Source organism: Calidris pugnax, unplaced genomic scaffold (assembly GCF_001431845.1).
Source record: "Calidris pugnax isolate Ruff unplaced genomic scaffold, ASM143184v1 scaffold38, whole genome shotgun sequence".
In the NCBI taxonomy this organism is placed as follows: domain Eukaryota; kingdom Metazoa; phylum Chordata; class Aves; order Charadriiformes; family Scolopacidae; genus Calidris; species Calidris pugnax.
The window spans coordinates 19,546,616-19,568,366 of record NW_015090995.1 but is presented as its reverse complement, the minus strand read 5'-3'; the positions used below and the strand labels follow the sequence as shown (position 1 = coordinate 19,568,366).

The window sequence follows — 21,751 nt, the reverse complement described above, 5'->3', positions numbered from 1 at the left end:
CCATCCCCGCCTCCCCCCGGGAGCACAAGCCTCGGGTGGGGATGTGCCTGTGAGCTGCCGGGGAAGAGGAATCTCACTAAATGCTACTAAAACCACTGATTTATTACCCGCTCTGCAAATGAGTACCAGCTGTAGCCTGGCCCTCAACCCTGCCTTAAACTTGTGCTGGAAACGGCCCGTCTTGGAGGAAGGGCTGGGGTGAAGAAGAGGCAATGCCTTCCCACAGCATCCCCCAGGCTCTACCGCTTTCCCACTCTCAATCTTCAAGGTCCATAAGGTCCCACGGAGGTGGGGACACCCCCTTGGAGGGGGGGTAAGTGCTCTTAGCAACGCGGTGCTCAAACACGGAGGGGCAGAGGTTCCTCTTGCAGCTTTTGGGGGGAGTGGGGGGACATAGCTCAGAGCCTGCCCAACCGTCCCACGTCCCACCTACCTCCATGTGCCGCTCCAGCTCCTGCAGCAGCGTCACGTATTTGTCCAGCCTCAGGAAGGGTTTGCTGAGGCTGGTGGTTAAGATGAGGATGCCGGGGTTGGCCGCACCCTGGCTCTCCATGAACTTCTCCAGCTCATCACTATAAATAGAGACAACAAGAAGAAGAAGAAGAAGAAGAAGGAGGAGGAGGGCTCGCCACCGCCGAGGGCTGTGTTTTACTGCCTCCCACGCTCTCCTGGTGGCTCTGCTCTGCTCTGAGCAGTGCCTTTGTAAAGGCAGCCCAGCTTCCACCCCCCACCACCCTCAAACACCCCCCCAACTGCAAAGCCAAGAGGCAGGGAGCTGCCAGCCTCCAGCTGAGCAAGACCCGGGCTCCCCGAGGATGCAGGGGAAGGTGCTGCGGGGTGGTGGGCATCATTGGGGTGTGCAGCCCTTGGGGTACGTGGGTCCCCTGTTGCAGGGAGGGGGCACAGGGCCAGGTGTCTGGTGGACACAGCGGGGGCTGTAAGAGGCTGGTGCTGGGCTGGAGGATGCCCCCAGGGACCCTGCTGAGAGCCACGACACCGTTGTGAGCTCCTACATGGCTTGTGCCCGTCAGCACGTTTGCCAAAGCTGGTTCTTTGAGTTAAGAAAAGGGGTCAGCGCGAGGAACCACATGAATGAGTCATTTCCAGGAGCCAGGCTTTTCCTCAGGCTGAATTCAAGCTGAATTTCAGCAGGTAAGTAAAAATACTGTGAGTTCCCATTATGGAAAGGGAAGACTTAACCAGTTTGGACGGGGTCCTGCTTTCCCATCGCTGCAGGGGGGACAGCTAAGCTGCGTTAGGGATGACACAGTCATAGCCTTTGGGCTTGGCAGGCTCTTCAGCATGACATTATGCAAATTCACGTGTCTCCTCAAGTGGGACATGCTGAAGGAAGACGTTATTACCATGATCTACCAACGACCCTGCAAATCAACCATCTGGTTGAACAGCAGCTCCGTTGTTAAACTGGGTAATTCCAGGTGACTTGATGACCACCCTCCTTTTGCAGTGATGTGCCCCACACCCTAGTGCCACAGGGGATCCTTCTCCCACCTGCGAGCACTTCAGCAACGGGTCCAAAACAGCATCTGGGTCCTTTAGCAAGTTACAATCACAGCAGACGCTACTGCTAGGGCTGAAATGACGTGTTTTACCCCAAGTAAGAGAGTCCTGTGAGAGAGGACCTGTGGGACCACTCTGAAGACAAGCAGCATGAGTTGTCTCCATGCTGGAGTTGAGGCTAAAAGTTGAAGAACCCAAAGCCCCACCGGCTTTCCCAGCAGCAGGATCCCACGTCATCCCCTCTTGCCTCATTGTCAAAATACAGCTCAAAAACCGCGCCAAGCTGAGTATTAATAATAAAAGTAACTTTTTGAAGGAGGGCTTCCAGTCTGGATCTCCTCCTCCGTGGCTCACCTGTGCTGTGTGAGGACGTTGACCGCGGACGGGTGGTTGGCGCAGTAGGTCAGGTAGAGGGAGCGGAACTGGGGCATCAGGTTCATGAAGCAGCCTCCCACGCGCTGCTGGTTCTCGGGGAGCCTATGGACATCAACACACCAGCCACAGCGTTAAGCCTCCTGATCTGCACCCCGCAGCTACGGCACAGAATCACAGAATCTTCTAGGTTGGAAGGGACCTTAAAGATCATCTTGTCCAACCGTCAACCTCACTGACAAAAATAGACACCCACACAACAAACAAGGAGCATCATCACTAAACCATACCTCCCAGCACTACATCAACCCGTCTTTTGAACACCTCCAGGGATGGGGCCTCAACCACCTCCCTGGGCAGCCCATTCCAATGGCTGAGAACCCTTTCAGTGAAAAAATTTTTCCTAATATCCAGCCTGAACCTCCCCTGGGGCAACTTGAGGCCATTTCCTCTTGTCCTGTCGCCTGTGACTTGAGAAAAGAGACCGACCCCCACCTCTCTACACCCTCCTTTCAGGGAGTTGTAGAGAGCAATAAGGTCTCCCCTCAGCCTCCTCTTCTCCAGGCTGAACACCCCCAGCTCCCTCAGCCTCTCATAAGACTTATTCTCCAGACCCCTCACCATCTTTGTCACCCTTCTCTGGACGACTCTCTGCAGGTACCTCCCCAGGAACCACCCGCCGCACGGGGACATGCCCAGGTCACCCAGCAAGATACCCACACCTGGCACCTGGGGACAAGGAGGAAGGAGGTCCTCAGATGGGACCGGGTTTCTGCGGTGCAGACAGTGAGTATCACAACCTGTTATCAGCCTGGGATGGGATTCCCACCAGCAAGAGCCACAGCATCCCAGTGGTGACATCCTGGTGAGGATGTGGGAAGCACTGGGTGCAACGGAGGGGTGATCCCACTGGGCTGCCCATGAATATGAAAGAGTAGATGAAGAAAGAAAGGGAAGCCTCAACCTGAATATCTTTCCAATATTTAGGCTTTGCCCAGGAGTCCTTCTCCTTCCAAAGGGGAGGCTGGGCTGAGGCTGAGCACGTCTGCCAGCCTCCCCCAGGGAAACTATCACCTCTAATAATTTGCTCTTTGCTGCCTGGCAATCCCCATCTTCCCACCTGCCAGATCTCCCAACCTGGAGGTGTCTGCCTCTTTGGTCTAGTGACACCTCCATGTCAGGTCTAGTGACACTTCGATTCAGCAGATGTCTTAACAGTAGAAATGTCAGAGTTTATTCTACCCTCCCTCCTGCCTTTCTTCAATCCCTTTGTTTCCTTCTATATTTAACAAGTCTAAGACAGCAGCCAGGAGGATCATTAATGAGTGGGTCTTCCTATTATTTTTAGCTGCAGCTTAACAGTTTAACACCCTCAGTGCTACAGCATGAGCTTACTTTGCAACTTCTTCCAAGGCTTGGTTGAGTGTTTGCTGAAACGCAGAGATTTCTTCCACATTTCCCAGCAACGACGCGATGTCCACGGCGCTGAGCCTAGAAGAGTCAAATCACCAATTATCATCACAGAGATGTTGCTTTTAGGAGTACCCCCCCGTGGTATCTGTAAGCAGCCCTTCCAAAAAGGCCCACCAATTTCTCTTTCCCCAGATAGATACACCACCAGACACAGGCAAACACACAATTCATGATCTGTGAGCTACAGACCACAGCTTCCCGGAGAAGATGTCTGCTGTCAAGGATTATCTTAATTGGATTTTAATCACTTAATCACCCTAATCTTCTCAGATGTTTAGCTGTCATCAGACAGATGGGATTGCAGCCAGGGGTGGGGAGGGAGGTGTGCGCACAGACACAGAGGCAGCTTTGTCTTCAGGGATTCATGCCGTGGGTTTCCCTACAGGAGGAGGGTCCTACAGGGCAGCACCCTTGGGTAGAGGTTGCTTTGTTCCTTGAGGTTGGATTTCTCCAAGCCAAAGCTAACGAGTCTGCTCCTGTCATCCTCAGAGGTGCTCTCGTACCACCCTCGTCTAAGCCATTTGCCACCTACAAGGCTGAGTTTCACAGCTAAATACAGCCTACGTGAAGATTTGGGGAAGGAAGGAATGAGAGATTTAAATACAAAGGCCTTAAGACATCACCCTCCCACATCTGTCTGGACAACATCTAAGCATCAAGGCTGTCTGGTCCTCCTGCAGTGTGCTCAGCCTGCGGGACCCATGGCAGGGGGTTGGAACTAAGAGGGGGGAACTCTGCCCCAGGGAGGCCCCATCTGGAGCACTGGGACCAGTTCTGGGCCCCTCAGTTCAAGAAGGACAGGGAACTGCTGGAGAGGGTACAGCAAAGGGCCACAAAGATGAGCAAGTGCCTGGAGCATCTCTCTTATGAGGAGAGCCTGAGGAACGTGGGTCTTTTTATTCTGGAGAAGAGAAGGCTGAGGGGGGATCTGATCAATGCTTATAATTAAAGGGTGGGTGTCAGGAGGATGGGGCTGGTCTTTTCTCAGTGGTGCCCAGGGACAGGACAAGAGGAAATGGGCACAAACTTGAACATAAGAAGTTCCACCTAAACATGAGGAGGAACTTCTTTACTGTGAGAGTGGTAGAGCCCTGGCAGAGGCTGCCCAGGGAGGTGGTGGAGTCTCCTTCTCTGGAGACATTCAAAAACCGCCTGGACAAGATCCTGTGCAACCTGCTCTGGGTGGACCCACTCTGGTGGAGGGGTTGGGACTTGATGATCTTCAGAGGTCCCTTCCAACCCCATACGATTCTATGATTCTATGAACTAGATGATCCTTACGGTCCCTTCCAACCTGAGCCGTTCTGATTCTATGATGTTATGACTCTGGCCCCAAACGCAGCTGCATGGATGGGGTCACCAAGCCAGCACAATTTGGAAGAGCCGACCATAAAGCTGAAGCAATAAGCAGGGGATGAAGCTAATTGCAGCGGGTGGAACTAGGAATCTGCTGAGAGGCACCAGGACGCTGCTGGGGGTAAGGACAGGACGGATGGAAAACACAGCAGCCCATTTCCACAGACTAAGCCCTGGCAAAGTCCCCCCAGTGTCGCTCTGCCCAAGCACAGAGGGAGAAATGGAGACGAGGAGACACCACTTGGGGCCAAACAGTCACAACAAGGCAAAGGAGGAGGGAAGAAGCCATGCAGGGCACACCACCAGGAAACATGCACGTCGGGAGGGCCAGACACCAGCACAGGGATGGGCTGGAACCAGGCAGTGGATGGAAATGCCCATCTCTAACACAGCCCAAGGCCTGCACCACCACTGAGGAAGAGGAAAGAGCAGAAACCTGTACAACGTGGGTTTTGGGTTGTTTGGTTTTTTTTTTCTGGTTCACAGAGAAGCTGTGAGGCTTTACAAAAAGAGCAGCAACAGTCCCTAAACATTCAACAGCAGGAAAGTAACGAACTATGGTTGATTTTACAGGGTTCTCTCCACCTCAGATGCCCTTATATCTTACTTATCATAAGACTGGAGGGGTCTTAAGTAAGTTCCCAGAAGTGACTGTAGTTCCTTCGCATAATCTCGTTCTGTTTCCAGAATATTTTGCAACACCTAGGGTGAGAGACAGAGCACTGAGTAGATCTTAGCACTAGCGACGAGTCAAAAGGAACACGACATCAGCTTCCAAGTGTGGAAAAGCATGGAAGTGTATTTTAAGTCCGTAAATGACATTTTTTGTTAATGCAGAACCCAGAACGCTCAGGAAAGCCCTGGGGGGTCTGATTTCAGGATTTTCCTTTGCAGACTGGGGGAGGCTTGGAAAGCTGGTGTCAAGGGCTGCTCCTTCTTCTCTGGCAAAGCATGAAGACCACGTCAGTTTGGACCTGAGTTTAGTACCTGACCCCCCGGGAGGCTCATGCCTAACCCTGCATGCATCACTGGCTGCCGAGGGATGCAAACAAACGACCTGGGCATGCACCCTGGGAGCAATGATTTAAATGCAACAGTGGCCAGACCCAGGAGGGCTCCTGCAGCACCTCAAGCCAGGGCACAGCTCACTTCCCACTTCCAGCACGTGCCGAGTCGGCTTTGGTCCTGCCTAATCCATCTCAGCAGCCAATTTGTCTCCAGCAGCCAGGTAGGCAAACCCACCGCTCATGTTTCTCAATGTAGAAGAGCTTTGGAGACAGGGGAGGTGGTTCCCAGCTCTCTGGACGTATTGTTTCTGCTTTGCTTGGCTTGAAATATATTTAGACATGCTGATGAGCACGTTCCACCTCCGGCACCAAGAGCCAGCGACGTTCACATGAAGGCATTTTAACTCTCTCACGTGGCAGGGCTCGCTCTAGCCTGGACAGGGCTTGGAGGTGCCTGCCCTGCTTTGCCAGACATCACCTCTCCAGCAGCAAGATGGTAGAGGAGGTGATGTTTCTCCACCTGCAGCTCATAGCCTGGCCGGCTGACCTGCCCCAAAGCCAAGCCAACGAGCCAGGCTGGGAGCTGCAGAGGCACAGGGGTGCCACATCTCCAGCCAAACACAAGGGAAGGATCAATTAGGATCACCCCTAATTTGGCTTGCTTCACGCCATGACATTATTTCCCCATTTTTATCAAGGGGAGATGGTCTGCAGTCAATGGCAAGGACCAGACCAGAGATGTTGTGCCTTATTGCCCAACGCTGATCCCAACGCTGCCACCTCTGCTAGGCTATCGGGGTCACCCACTCCGAGTCCCTCCTCCTGCCATCCTGCAGCAAGTTCCATTTGTGGTTTATTGTCTCGACAGCCCTGAACCCAGGAAATGGCAACAGCTGCATTTAAATACAGACTGGCATCCCCAATTGTTACAAATTGCTTCGGTGATTTCTAAGTTCAGGAGATTAATAATACGCTACTTATTAAAACGTACGATCAGCACTTGAAAACTTACCACAGGGTAATAATTCTTTGTCAGCTGAGTGCTTTCAAGTCCTTTTAATGCTTTGGGAGAGAGTGGTTTATCTGTACAAAAAAAAAAAAAAAAACAAGGAAAAACAAAGGAAAAAAACAAAAACAAAAAATGACAGTGCACAGCTCTCATTATTCCAGCAGGAAAAGTCACCACTGTGTCGTGTTCACCCCTGTGAATGCAGAACTTGGATGGTGGGGTTTGTTTGCCAACCTCAGAGGAACCAGGAGCAGAGGGAAGGCAGCTGAGCCAGTCACACCAGCAGCATCCCGCAGCCCCACCACCAGCTGACTTACTGGTCCGCTCTGAAACCCCTGGCAGCCACCCAGCATCTGGCAACTCTTTGGAGGCACCATCCCTGGAGGTGTCCAAAAGACAGGTTGACATGGTGCTGAGGGACATGGTTTAGTGATTTTTTTTTTCTCAGAGTTAGGTTGATGGTTGGACTAGATGATCTTGAAGGTCCCTTCCAACCTAGATGATGCTATGATTCTCTGGCTTCACCTGGCCCACAAAATTTGGGTTTTAAAACTGGGTGTCTGTCCAAAATGCTGGATGTAGCGTTTTGCTCCAGGTGACTCACAAGGTGCCGGAAGCCGAGGCCAATCACCACGCTGAACCCCGATCCCCACAGTCCTTTGTGATCCAAAAAACCCTTCTCTGAACAAAGGTAGATTTGAAGAAAAAGCTTACACAAACCTGGGAGTCAGTTCTCATCTCCTCCTGCATTTGCTAAATCCCTGCAGACCACAGAATCACAGAATGGTTTGGGTTGGAAGGGACCTTAAAGATCATCCAGTTCCAACCCCCTGCCCTGGGCAGGGACACCTCCCACCACACCAGGTTGCTCCAAGCCCCATCCAGCCTGGCCTTGAACCCCTCCAGGGATGGGGCAGCCACAGCTTCTCTGGGCAACCTGGGCCAGGCTCTCACCACCCTCACAGCAAAGAATTTCTCCCTGAGATCTCATCTAAATCTTCCCTCTTTCAGTTTAAAACCATTCCCCCTTGTCCTGTCACTGCACTCCCTGACAAAGAGTCCCTCCCCAGCTCTCCTGGAGCTCCCTTCAGATATTGGAAGGGGCTCTAAGGTCTCCCCGGAGCCTTCTCTTCTCCAGGCTGAACAACCCCAGCTCTCTCAGCCTGTCCTCACAGCAGAGGGGCTCCATCCCTCTGATCATTTTCGTGTCCCTCCTCTGGCCCCGTTCCAACACGTCCATGTCCTTCCTGTGCTGAGGACTCCAGAGCTGGACACAGAGCTCCAGGTGGGGTCTCAGGAGTGCAGAGCAGAGGGGTTATGAGATGGGGTTAGAGGTGCCTCCAGTGTGGTTTCCCATGTGCACACACACAGGTCCCCACACCATTTTTCCTTCCCTAGAGAAGTCCCTTCCCTGCCACGGGGCTTTGCCACCTTTCCTGGCGTGGCAGTGTCACCGTCACCCTCCGGAGTGGGACGGGTCGGCAGCATGGGGCACCTCATACCAAAATGCCTCCGCGCCACGTGGAGCCACCACTCTCACCTTCCTCCCTGCAGTCACTCACAGAAGGCAATGACTTTCACATCAATAGCAGGGGAGAAGCTGGGGATTGATAAATTTAGCCCCTGGAAAGCACAGCTTGATGTATTGTCTAATTATTGCCCTTGTAGAGCTTCCTGTCACTTCCAGCTGGGAGCTCTGCGCCTCATTTAAAGCTTTGCTCCTCACAGCTAGTTATTCCCACCCAAAGGGCACGCTTAGGACACAGTGGAGGTACAGACACTGCTGAAAAACAAGTAACTCCATTTAGAGTGACAAGTCTCACACTTTGGAGGTAAGGAGAGCAGATCCCACTGGCTTGGAGCGAGAGTTTTCCCCAGATCACAGCCTCCAGGCAGTGGTCCCAGGGCAGGAGAGGGTTAGCTGGTGGTCCCCACATCCATCATTTGAAACACAACCACACATCCCAAGCAAGGGGAGACCAGAGGAATGAACCCTCCTCCCATATGAAATGGGTGCTGGAGGGAAAAGCTTGGCAGATCGCAGAATCACAGAATTGTTGGAGTTGGAAGGGACCTTCTAGAGATCCTCCAGTCCAACTCCCCTGCCAAAGCAGGGCTGCCCAGAGCACATCACTCAGGAGCATCCAGGCAGGGCTTGAAGATCTCCAGAGAAGGGGACTCCACACCCTCCCTGGGCAGCCTCTGCCAGGGCTCTGCCACCCTCACCCCAAACAAGTTCTTCCTCACATCCGAGTGGAACTTCACATGGGCCAGCTTGTGCCCGGTTCCCCTTGTCCTGTCACTGGGAACCACTGAAAAGAGTCTGGCTCCATCCTCCCTCAAACCACCCCAGAAAAAATCTGATGGGCTCCTACATCAGGATCAATGGGAGGCTTGTCCTTCTCTTCAATGAGGTGCTGTCATTTCGTGAGGCTCCCATCTGATTTTCCCCATAGGATTGAAGTTTGCTCTCCTTTTTTTCAAGCATTTCTCTTCTCCTCTCACTGACTTAATTAGCGATTCCTGGGTTGTGCCAGACAAGCCTTCAATCTCTGCTCCAACGTCCTGCTCCAGCTCAGACAGCACGTCCCAGGGGGAAACAGTGGGAGATGAGATATCCAAACAATGATTTTTTTTCTCATTTAGAATTAAATAAAAACTGGCCTAATTCTGAGCACTCGCTCATTAGATTTTATTCTTTGCTTTTTCGCTTGCAAGTGTGGGTGGGAGGACATCTAACAGGGGTTGTGCATTTTGCAGCCACTTTGCACACCAGAGTGTTTGAGGCCAGGGCCAATCCTGGGCTATAAAACCAGCAGCAAGCACACAACGGGTCTCCCTCTGGGGTAAGCCCTCAGGGCACATTAAGGAATTCAAGTTGGATTTTGTAAAAAATGGCATTTACTGTCACACAATGACCTTGGAAGCACAACGGGGTGAGCTGCTTGAATGGGTACGTAAAGCTACCGGGCAGCCGGCCAGGGGCACGCTCCACGTCATCACCACCCCACATCTGGTCAAAATTACACCGCAGAAAATGTTAAGGATGCTCAAGACATAAGCTCAGTAGAGGCAGATGTCATCAGATGGATCGTCCCCTCCCTCCTCCTTCCTCGATATCGCAGCAGAAGACGCATCGGGGGGAAAATGTACTGTGTGAAACCAGCCATCGCTACCGACAGAACCAGGGGAGCGTTCCCCGTGGCCATATGGTTTTTTGTTGGTGAGCATCCATCCCACCCCTGCCTGAAACTGCAGGACCAAACGCAAACATGCGGCCTCACCCAGGTCTCTGACAAAAACCTAATTCTTGGCTCAGACACTGGAAGGAACCTGGAAGCTCCCCAGGACAAAGGGGACCAGGGCATCCTGGTCCTGGCACGGACCTGCTGGAGACAAGCTCTGAAGAAAAGGATCTGGGGATCCTGGTGGACAACAAAATGACAATGAGCAAACAGTGTGCTCTTGTGGCCAGGAGGGAATCCTGGGCTGCAGAGGGAAGAGTGTGGCCAGCAGGTCAAGGGAAGTCATTCTCCCCCTCTACTCTGCACTGGTGAGGCCACAACTGGAATCCTGCGTCCAGTTCTGGGCTCCCCAGTTCAAGAGAGACAGGGAACTACTGGAAAGAGTCCAGCGTAGGGCAACAGAGATGATTCAAGGATTGGAGCATCTCCCTGATGAGGAGAGGCTGAGAGAGCTGGGACTCTTTAGTCTGGAGAAGAGAAGGCTGAGGGGAGACCTTATTAATGCTGACAAGTATCTCAAGGGCGGGCTGAGGGAGGAGGGAAACCAGACTCTTTTCAGTAGTTGCCAGTGAGAGGACAAGGGGCAACGGGCACAAGTTGGAACATAAAGGGTCCCACTTGAATATGAGGAAGAACTTTTTCACGGTGAGGGTGACGGAGCCCTGGAACAGGCTGCCCAGGGAGGTTGTGGAGTCCCCTTCTTTGGAGATTTTCAAGACCCGCCTGGATGCCGTCCTGAGTAACATGCTCTGACAAGCTCTGGGTGGTCCTGCTTTAGCAGGGGAGTTGGACTAGATGATTTCTATGGTCCCTTCCAACTCTAAAAATTCAGTGAAATTCAGTGAAATTCAGTGAAATCCTCCGGCGACGTCCCCGCTGCCGCCCTGCTGGGGCTCCGGGGAGCAATAGAAAGGCAGGATGCGCCGGGGAAGAGCCTGAAGCAGCTCTCAAAGACTAGGCTTTACCCATCGGGTCTGGCTCGTCTTTCCATTAGCCCTGCTGCTTAAAGGACACAACGGGTCCTTAATAAATAGCAGCAGTTTCCCAAAGGCAGGAGGATCTCCACTGCATTATGCCGCTGTCATTCAATCAGCCCTTGAAAGCAACGTGCTTACCAGTGGATTTGATTTCTCTGACGTAGTTGCTTGGGAACCAGCCGGTTTTTCCATTCAAGGTCCCTTCCCACCAGCCTCCTTCTTCAACCCGGGTGACATAAATAATGTCTCCTTTGTTAACGGAGAGTTCATCCTCATTGGTCTGCTTAAAATTGAACCTGGCCTTTACCACCAGCTGATGACTGCCATTCTCGGTCATCTCCTAAGGAAAGAAACATGGAAAAACATCAGTAAACAGTCCAAAAAATGCAGAAGCCACTGGGACAAGCTATTGTTCTTCTTTGTTGTGACAGCTGGTTTTGCAGTATTGCTCTGTATAACAGCAATAATATCTTGCTTTTGTGTAAGCACTTCTGCCAGGAGACCGCAAGGTCCCTCCCAAGCATTAATTTAGTTTCCCAGCGCCGTGGAGAACAGATCAGAATCGCTGTTCTCATTTCACAGAGGAGGTTTGGAGAAGCCCACGAGACTCTCTCCAGCCCGGGGCAGCTTCATGATGGAGATCAGGGCAGAACAAGCCCCTCTGGGGTGCTCGACCCAGAGGTACCACTCACACCCCTCTACCCCCGCAGCCATCAAACCCTCAATGAGACGTTAAATAAAGGATTTAAATAAAGGATACCACGGGCTTGGACTGCCTCCTTAGCACCCTCGCTGACTGTGAAGCTGTGCCGTTGGAGTCGGTGTGGGGACCTCCAGCCGCAGAGCTAAGAGACGACGGATGCGAACATGGCCCTTTCGACGGCTGATCTGGGGAAGCAAAAATACCACCTGAGCTCTCCCCAGCTCTCCACCCTCCCTCCACATCATAGAATCATAGAATTGCCCAGGCCAGAAGGGACCTCCAAAGGCCATCTAGTCCGACCCCCCCACAGTCAGCAGGGACACCCCCAACTAGACCAGGTTGCCCAGGGCCTCATCGAGCCTCTCCTTGAATATCTCCAGGGATGGGGCCTCAACCACCTCCTTGGGCAACCTGTTCCAGTGCTCCACCACCCTCACAGTGAAGAACCCTCTCCTAATCTCCAATCTAAATCTGTTCCCCTCCAGCTTGAAGCCATTTCCCCTCGTCCTGTCACTGCAGGCCTTTCTAAACAGGTTCTCCCCAGCCTTCCTGTAGGCTCCCTTCAGGTACTGGAAGGCTGCTCTTAGGTCTCCCCGGAGCCTCCTCTTCTCCAGGCTGAACAACCCCAGCTCCCTCAGCCTGTCCTCGTAGCAGAGGTGCTCCATCCCCCTGACCATCCTTGTGGCCCTCCTCTGGACCCTCTCCATCAGGTCCATGTCCTTCTTATATTGAGGGCTCCAGACCTGCACACAATACTCCAGGTGAGGTCTCACCAGAGCAGACTAAAGTGGAAGAATTACCTCTCTCTCCAATTTGGCAATCAGGATGTTGTGGGGGACTGTGTCAAAGGCCTTACAGAAATCCAGATAGATCACATCCATAGGTTGTCCCTTATCTACTGACCTAGTCACTTTATCATAGAAGGCCACTAGGTTAGTCAGGCAGGACCTGCCCCTAGTAAAGCCATGTTGGCTGTCCTGGATCACCTCCCTGTCCTTCATGTGCCCAAGCATGGCATCTAGGAGGATCTGTTCCATGATCTTCCCAGGCACAGAGGTGAGACTGACGGGTCGGTAGTTTCCAGGGTCCTCCTTTCACGGCAAAGCAAAGAGCAAAGCCCGTAGAGAAAGCAAGAACAGGGCACAACAGCTGAAGGAGCACCTATCAGAGCAAGATGGTTGGACTAGATGATCTTCAAGGTCCCTTCTAACTGAGCCAATTCTATCATTCTGTGATTCTAAGACACCAAATGCCGCTGCATCTCCAGTGGGGGTGCTCCTGGTCAATGGTGAGGATGGTTTTGTTGGGCTGGGTCAACCCTTCCATGGTGGAAGAAGCTCAGTTGCATCCCGAGGCACCCCTAGGTTACGCCAGCCCTGCAGCCACACATCCGATGGCGGCATTTTTTTTGGAAAACTCCCTTAAAGCTGTAGAAAAACAGAGTAATACCCAGTTCAGTGCTGCTCAACCTGGAACATCTCTGGGATCAGAGTAAGAACTGCTGAAGGTGTTTCAGGATTTAGCTCCCAAGTGAGCGCTCTGAGGTCACCTCCGCAGCTGCAGCGTGGGCTTCCCCGCCGAGTGGGGAAGAATGCTGAACAGCTGGTCAACACAATCGCTTCTCTATCTAGAGAAGTCCTTCTGGGTTCATTATACAGCTGCAAAGAGGCTGGGCATGAGCTTTGATGACTGTTCGTGGACCGCTGCCATCAGCCATGTGAGAGAGGGATTGAGGAAGGACAGGAGTGTCACCCCCAGGAGAAGGACAGTTCACGGAAAGGCTCAGACCATCCCAGCAGCTCTTGGAGTTGCCTCCTTCACACGCTCAAAGCTCCTTGCCTGGCAAACTAATCCCTGGGCTTCTTCCTGACACCACCTGCCTGATGCTGGAAATAACGCTGCTGCTCTGACACACGCCTGGTTTTTCACGATTAGTGGTTTCTATCTACATTAAACATAGAAAAACCTGCCAGAGGGTAAGAAGTCTCCTGGTCACAACTGCCCTGTGCTGAGATTGAGTCAGTGGCCTTGGCACTAAAAGCCGTCCCAGCTCCTGCAGGACTTGGCAGTCCTCAGCCCCAGAATCCTGCTCGGATGCTGCAGAGCGGGAAAAACATGGGATTCAAGCCGCCCAGTAACTCCCAGTACTTCTCTGCCACCCCACCTCCTACCAGACAGTGGGACAACACGCTGATCACCTCTTTTCTATGTGCCATGCTGCCCAAACGGAGCAACAGATTTCAGTAACCTGTGAAGTGCTTCTAAGATTTGTCTTATATTTGTTTCTTTTTAGTTTTAAGAACATTTCTGTGGTCCAGAGCTGCTGCTTTCCACCCGTGGTGGGGACCTCGCATGCCCATGGGCCTCAAGAGGAGGAGAAGGAAGAGCGGCTCGTGGGCATCACTGTGCTGGGTGTGCAAGCTGTCCCTGCTGGATAACATCTGGAGCTCTTCTTTGAAGCCACTGCGAGAGGAGAGAGGGTGAGCAAGCCACCAACGTGCACAGGAATGGGAAAACACAACCTTAGAGGCTGCTGTCCCCCATTCTCCTCCGGTCTGAAGGTCAACATGGGAAAGCCATTCCGAAGGGGAAGTTTGGGGGGAGTTACAGGAACTCAGCTGGGCTTTTATTCGCCCCAGAGGATTTTTGTTTTTAAGAGGAAACCACCTCGTCCTTAAGATTGGACCTGGAGCAAATCTGTGAGCTCCTAGAGAAGCTTTGTCTTCCCCCAGCACCTCACACAACTGGGACCAGTGACTACTCCTCCCAGGCACCGCTGCCTTACAAACCCCCAACCACACCATGCCCACATGCCACCCCACGCTCCAGCGACAGGCAACATTCACATTAAATCTCATATTTTGCCAGCAAGACCGTTTTATCTCTCTTTTCCCAGCTCTTTACACAACTGCTTAACGACCATGGGGTGAATTCCCCACTCCCCGCGCTGCAGCAAAACCCCCCTCTGAGTGGAAAACCCACTTTTCCAAACACAGAGCGGGGCAGGTTTTGGGGTTTGTTTTTTCCTCCCCCCCTCTGAAGCATCCTGCTCTTTGAGCAGGGCTGCTCTCGGGGCCGGGAGGGGTGGCTGACTGCCAGCCTGATGATGTTCTTCCCCTGATTCCTTCTGAAAAAAATAAGGGAGGGCGTAAACCGCGGAGCCCAGACTTCTCCGCTTACTCAAGCCATCAGCAGCAAGTCCCACGGAAATGAGTCGGTTGCTGTAGATTTTATGCTTCTCCCTGCCCCTCCCAGCCTTCCAAAAGCTTTTATAAATATCCGCAGCAACCCAGAAACAAATGTAAAAACTGACTTTGACAGTTTGGCAGGGAAGCGTATCATTTATATTGCATCATGACAGCGTCCTATTTTATGCCTGGTCCAGCATGGAACACTGCTGCCATATGTTGCTTAAACTATGGTTAAAATAACTGTGTTTTCTGCTCACATTCCTACACTATTTTTGGCAGGCGAGCCTTGTCTGATGCAGCACAGCTGGTTTTCCTCCCCTGCCCTCTCTTCCAGATAAAAGCATCCAGCTCTGTATTGCTGTTTTTTGACGGGCAGCTGCTGAACTCCGAGTTTATCCACTAACTAAATGATGCCTCTAAGTTATTTGCATAACAAGATCCGGGAAGACAGAAGGATTTTGGGGCTTCAAATGGATGCTCAGAAAGACATTCCCACAGCGTTTCCTCAGCTGGCACCTACTTGGGATGTTGGGATGCAGCAGCGCTGGGGGAGTGGGGATGTGCTGGCACACCAGAGCCCTGGCCACAGCAGGAAAACTGCAGGAGCTGGTCCCAGGCTGGTCCTGATGCTCCATTCAGCCTCCAGCCTCTGGCCAGACGGACAAACCGGACCATCTGTGGTGGTGGCTTGGAGGACACAGGCTCTCGCTTCTCAGGACCGTGGCCAAGCCACCAAAAAGCAAACATTTCAGACATGTATTTATTTTACCCTGTACTTTTTTTTCCCCCAAGGGCTCTCTCTGCCTGAGCAGCTAATTATATCGCAGGCATTGCGCTTTTTAACGTTTCAACCGGGAAAGCATATGTTCAGCCAGATGTTTGCCATGAAACCAAGAGGATCCCAGCTTCCCCTATAGCCCCCTGGGCGAGGTGTGATAGAAACTATTCCCCAGCAAAGCCCTGTCCCCAGCCTCTGGATGGCCCAAGCGACTGGACGGACATGGGTGGCTGCAAGAATAGAGTTGGGTCTGTAAATAAGGGTGCTGCTGGGACCATGGAGCCGTGAGGACCATTGGCACACACTCCATCACACCCCTCTGGTCCCACAAGGGGCAAGCCCAGGGGCAGGAAAGCTTCCAGCTCGTTTTGCTCTGGGAATAATCAAGCATAACGACAGCAGCACTTGCAAGGGATCCTCTAGGCAACATGGATTTTATATCCCCCACCGTACTGAAGGGCAGCAGCTTCCTGCAGGGGGTCGCTGGGATCTGTCACTTACTGGGGAGCTAAGAGGCTGGAAGGAGATGTGCTGAGCCTGAGTCACTTCTAGGGAGAGAGCGGGTGGCAGAAAAGCAGCCTGAGAACCTGGATTTCTCCAGAACAGCATTATACACACATATATGTGTGCGTACATATATATACCATCATTATTATAACACATTATGTATCTCACTATACATTCTGTGTTATTATATAACACATTATGTATCTCACTATACATTCTGTATTATTATTATTATCACAGAATCTTCTAGGTTGGAAGGGACCTCAAAGATCATCTTGTCCAACCGTCAACCTAACTGACAAAAATAGACACCCACACAACAAACAAGAAGCATCATCACTAAACCAGACCTCCCAGCACTACATCAACCCGTCTTTTGAACACCGCCAGGGATGGGGCCTCAACCACCTCCCTGGGCAGCCCATTCCAATGCCTGAGAACCCTTTCAGTGAAAAAATTTTTCCTAATATCCAGCCTGAACCTCCCCTGGCACAACTTGAGGCCATTATGTATATGCTGCTGTTTATATAATCTATACACCATAATCTATACAATAGTTAATATAATATTTAAACACAGTATAAATCATAAATATATGATTTTATAAAACCTTGCACCAGGACAGAAGCAGAAAGAGGAAAAAGGGAGAGGGTCCAGTCCCAGCAATGAGGTTGTTTCGTCGGCAACCTGAGCAGCTTCTGTAGAATCACAGAATCACAGAATCACAGAATGGTTTGGGTTGGAAGGGACCTTAAAGATCATCCAGTTCCAACCCCCTGCCCTGGGCAGGGACACCTCCCACCAGACCAGGTTGCTCCAAGCCCCATCCAGCCTGGCCTTGAACCCCTCCAGGGATGGGGCAGAAGAGAGCCCAAAAGCAAAAACTGAGATGAAAGAGAAGTGAAACAACTGAGAAAACCACCGCAAACCAAATCTAGGCAAAATGCATTAAGTCAAGAGAAAAACCTCCCCGTGAAAGGAAAATTGCGTGTCTGGGGTTTGAATTTTTGTCCTTTTAATCACCTAAAATGTAACCCGCAGCAGGGAAATCAGACTCTCCTCCTGGTGCTGGACTCCTGCCGGGCTCCCTGTGCAATTCCTCTTGTGTGACAGGGGTCCATGGACCCTTTCCACCCTGCAAACCCCTTCCAGCTCTGCACAGACCTGCTCCTCAGCCCCCTGGAATGACCCCCTGGTCTTCTCATCCCCCCAGGAGCACCACCCTGTCATCGTCCTCCCCACTGGACCTCTCCTTTCACAGCTCATGGGACCAAATATCAGTTTAAAGCATCCTGCAGGGAGCAGCTACATATTTGGGATGGAAACAGGAGGAGCCGACTTGCTTTGCTTCGGCTCCCGTGCCCAGGGGGGATTGATTCCCGAATCTGGGAGCTTGTTCCACGCACCCAGGGAGCAGAGAGAGAGAAACATCAATACAATTGACTGAGCATCTGGGAACGACGTTTGTTTTGACATTCAGTAAAGATAATATGCAGATGGATGCGTTTTTCCTCTTCGGCTTTAAAAACGCGCCGCTTAAAATCTGGTATTTGCATTTTGGGGAGGTGCACGCTCATTTACATCGGAGGCTCCTTTACGATGACCTACTTCCACGCTCCCTGAATACTCTCAAAAACCCAGCAGAGGTCCCTGAGTGTAAAAGCACAGGGCTCAGAGCGACTCCCAAACCCACATCTAAACCCCGAGCATGAAACGACAATCCCACCGGCCAGCACCGGGCATCGCTGCCGGCAGCACCATCTGCCAAGCCTCCCGAAATCATCACAAACTAGGGATTAACAAAAACGCTGCCGGCAGCACCATCTGCCAAGCCTCCTGAAATCATCACAAACTAGAGATTAACCAAAAAATTATAACCAAAACCCCACCAAACAGACAGAAACAACCCCCCTCCCCTTTATTTTTTTTTTCTTACCTTCCGTAGCTTTATTTACAGCTGTTAATGTACTCAGGACCTTGGAGAACTGTTCTCCGCTGTACAAATCATGTGGATCAAACACCTGCAAAAGAGGAACGTGGTGAGATGAGCCCAAAACATCTTGCCCTGGCCACCTGAGTAGCCCACGGAGGGGATTGAGTAGCCCACAGGAGTAGCCCACAGAGGAGATTGAGTAGCCCACAGAGGGGATTGAGTAGCCCTCGGAGGGGATTGAGCAGCCCTCGGAGGGGATTGAGCAGCCCGCCTGTCTCTGCAGGGAAAGGGCATTTATTCAGGGCTGACAAATCCCATTTCCTTTAGGGCAAAGGAATTCCTGGGGTGCCAGCAAGGGAAGGGCAGGGGGACCCAGAGCACTCGGGGACAGGGAAGGAAGGAATCGGTGTTTTTTGGCCGGGAAGGGACTCCTCTGAAAATCACAGCGAAGGTTACTGCTTGCCTTGAGGGAAGGAAAGATTCCGCTGCTATTTTTGTTATCGAAAGCTGAAGAGATGGAGGCTGTACATATATACACGTACACACACACACACACACACACAATTTCCACAGCAGAAGAAACAAACACATAGAATTTTCTGCTACCGCAACATGGCATTTACATTTTTCACAGGGAGCCAAACCCAGTGATTTTATGTGCAAAAATTCCCCCCTGAAGAATTTTGAGCTCCTAAACCTCCACAGCCAGACAGATACACATCGTTAGCAAGGGCTTCTTTTCTACGGCTGGTAGACCAGCCCTTGCACACCCAGCCCTTCAGAGATCCCCCCCAGCTCAACGAGGGGCAACTTGAGTTTCCAAAACACCCCGACCCCCTCTAACACGTGAGAAACACCCTCCACTTCGTGCAGACGGTGCAAACCCTCCCCTTAATGGGGGAAAGAGAAGCGAGGCGAAAAGCCCCCGTTCTCGGTACCACCACGGCACCATCTGCCAGTCCCCAAACACCCGGTGCCTTGCAGATGGAGACCACAGATCCGCACACCCAACCAACAGGAAAGATGATTTTTAAAGCTCTCCTGGCAGACGCCGCCTCCTTAAACACTTCCAAAGGACCGGAACGCATCCTGCTAAATTAGTAGACGAGCGTTAATGACCTTTAGGGTAGTACTGCCCTTTTAAAATGGCCCTTTTCTTGCTTTCCACACGCAGCTCCCCAGGGATGCTTGGCAAATATTGCAAATAGGGAGGGGGACGGGCTCTTCCGCAGCCCGGGGTGCTCGGGGCATCTCTGCCTCTCGACACAGCAGCAAAGTCCAACATGGGCAGGACAAAGGCTGCTCTTTGTTGAGAATACATTTGAAAATGGACTCGGGCACTCAACGCTGGGAGAAAGGCTTTGCCCTGCAGAAATTTAATCCACGCCAAGAGGGGGAGCAGCCTGCCCTTGTTACAAGTATTAAAATCAGTAGCTCCACCAGCTCTGATGGCACTTAACGCCTTTTGGGGACACCCCCACCTACCTCGGGCTGTTTCTGGGGTGATCTACCACCCGTGCTCGCTTGGGTTGGCTCCTTCAGACCAGGCGGCCCCCATCCCCGCTGCCAACTGCTGCATGGGCTCCTTTCACAGAATCACAAGGGGTTGGAAGGGACCTCTGGAGATCATCTAGTCCAACCCCCTGCCAAAGCAGGTCCACCCAGAGCAGGTTGCACAGGAACATGTCCAAGGTGGGGTTTGAATGTCTCCAGAGAAGGAGACTCCACCACCTCCCTGGGCAGCCTCTGCCAGGGCTCTGCCACCCTCACAGGAAAGAAGTTCCTCCTCATCTGTAGGTGGAACTTCTTATGTTTAAGTTTGTGCCCATTTCCTCTTGTCCTGTCCCTGGGCACCACTGAAAAAAGACTGGCCCCATCCTCTTGACACCCACATTTTAATTATAAGCATTGATCAGATCCCCCCCTCAGCCTTCTCTTCTCCAGACTAAAAAGACCCAAGTCCCTCAGCCTCTCCTCCTAAGGGAGATGCTCCAGCCCCCTCATCATCTCTGTAGCCCTCTGCTGTCCCCTCTCCAGCAGTTCCCTGTCCTTCTGGAACTGGGGAGCCCAGAACTGGTCCCAGTGCTCCAGATGGGGCCTCCCCAGGGCAGAGCAGAGGGGCAGGATGACCTCTCTCCACCTGCTGGTCCCACTCTTCCTGATGCCCCCCAGGATGCCATTGGCCTTCTTGGCCACAAGGGCCCATTGCTGGCTCCTGGGCATCCTGTTGTCCACCAGGACTCCCAGGTCTTTCTCCTCAGAGCTGCTCTCCAGCAGGTCACCCCCAACCTGTCCTGGTGCAGGGGGTTATTCCTCCCCAGGTGCAGCACCTACACTTGCCCTTGTTGAAGTTCATCAGGTTCCTCTCTGCCCAGCTCTCCAGCCCTAGAGCATGTCAACTATGTTTTGTATGGCCAGCAAACTTGCTGAGGGTACAACTCCATCCCCTCATCATCACGGGTGCCACCTGAGCATCCCCCCCAGCCGTAAGGGTGGGTGGAAAGGGGAGAGGGTCCAGGAGAGCCCGGGGGCACACTGGAGGATGGGAGGTTGTGGTACCAGACAGAAGAGGAAAGTAAAGGGCAAGGCTGGGATGTCCACGTGCATCTCCCTGGTGTGTCATTTTCTCAGTCATACCCTTTTCCTTCCACCTCAGTAAGTCCAGAAAAACAAGTCCTGCCTTGAATGCATGGCAGCTTTTTCTTTTCTTTTCTTTTTTTTTTTTTAAAGGACCAAAGCAGCAAAATACATCCCCGACCCTTCACTGCAAGCTCAGAGCCACCAGACCAGCAAAGTCCAGAGGAACCGGTGGTGGGAGGGAGAGGTGAAAAAAAACCACTCTAGCACAAAAGCAAACAGTACTTTTTAGGACATTTCTTCATGGAGAAACGGTCTGGAATTGCTACTGTGGAGCAAAAACTCTCTTGGATCAGCTACTGTAATGTAAACATACGCCGCAGCTTGTCCCAGAATAAATTCATCCTAGAGAAAAGTCCTCCTTTACGAGCTAAAAATTACTTTTTTCTTCCAGCACAATCCATCCCTAACCAAAAGACAAGCTGCAAGGCCAGAAGCAAAATCGAGAAAGGGGGGAAAAAGGCTTTTTTTTTCACTCTTAGCTCCTGGAAGACGCAAGCAAAACCCTGCTTAAATCCACGGCTGGCATCCGAGGCTCTCCATTAAAATGCTTTTCCCTAATTTTGGAGCTGGAGACTGCGGCTCCTCTCGGAGAAGCTCTCCAGGAGAGGGAAAAACCTGCACTGCTGCACCCAGAGCCCTCCTCCTCCTCCTCTTCCTCCTCCAAAGACAGCCAGAAGGTGAGGAGAAACCGATGCTCGCAGGGCAGGGACCAGACGAACACCCCAGCTTTTTTTTTTGGGGGGGGAAGAACCCAAACCGGCTGCATCCAAACCAGTCCCCCACCACCCAAATTCCCAGTAGGGTGATGGAAGGTGGGGAAAAGTTAAGGAAAAGCCGGGTTGGGGGGGTTTTTTTGTTGGATTCACCCCCCCTCCCAGGGGCTTCTCCGGTTGAAAACCGGGATGTGGGAACCCTATAGAGCCCCCCACCCCAAAAAAAATTATTAAAAATAGGGGGTTTTTTAGGTAGCATCCAGGGGGGACACCCATGGTGTCCCCCCCCTCCCCGGCCGGTCCTCCGGGGGTGTCGCCAGGCAGCG

At 52.1% G+C, this 21,751-nt stretch overlaps 1 protein-coding gene across 1 annotated transcript in view; it reads right to left on the bottom strand.

Annotated features, from left to right (window-relative positions):
* The window catches only part of ARHGEF6 (Rac/Cdc42 guanine nucleotide exchange factor 6), a 64,219-nt gene that overhangs the window by 31,975 nt on the left and 10,493 nt on the right, over positions 1-21,751 (bottom strand). Inside the window, exons 3-10 of the mRNA XM_014955256.1 lie at positions 18,076-18,160; positions 11,721-11,848; positions 11,099-11,300; positions 6,742-6,812; positions 5,330-5,424; positions 3,289-3,384; positions 1,876-1,998; positions 434-572 (exon numbers count right to left, since the gene is read on the bottom strand). Coding sequence (XP_014810742.1) covers positions 434-572; positions 1,876-1,998; positions 3,289-3,384; positions 5,330-5,424; positions 6,742-6,812; positions 11,099-11,300; positions 11,721-11,848; positions 18,076-18,160 — 939 coding nt within the window. The remainder of the gene's footprint in view (positions 1-433; positions 573-1,875; positions 1,999-3,288; positions 3,385-5,329; positions 5,425-6,741; positions 6,813-11,098; positions 11,301-11,720; positions 11,849-18,075; positions 18,161-21,751) is intronic.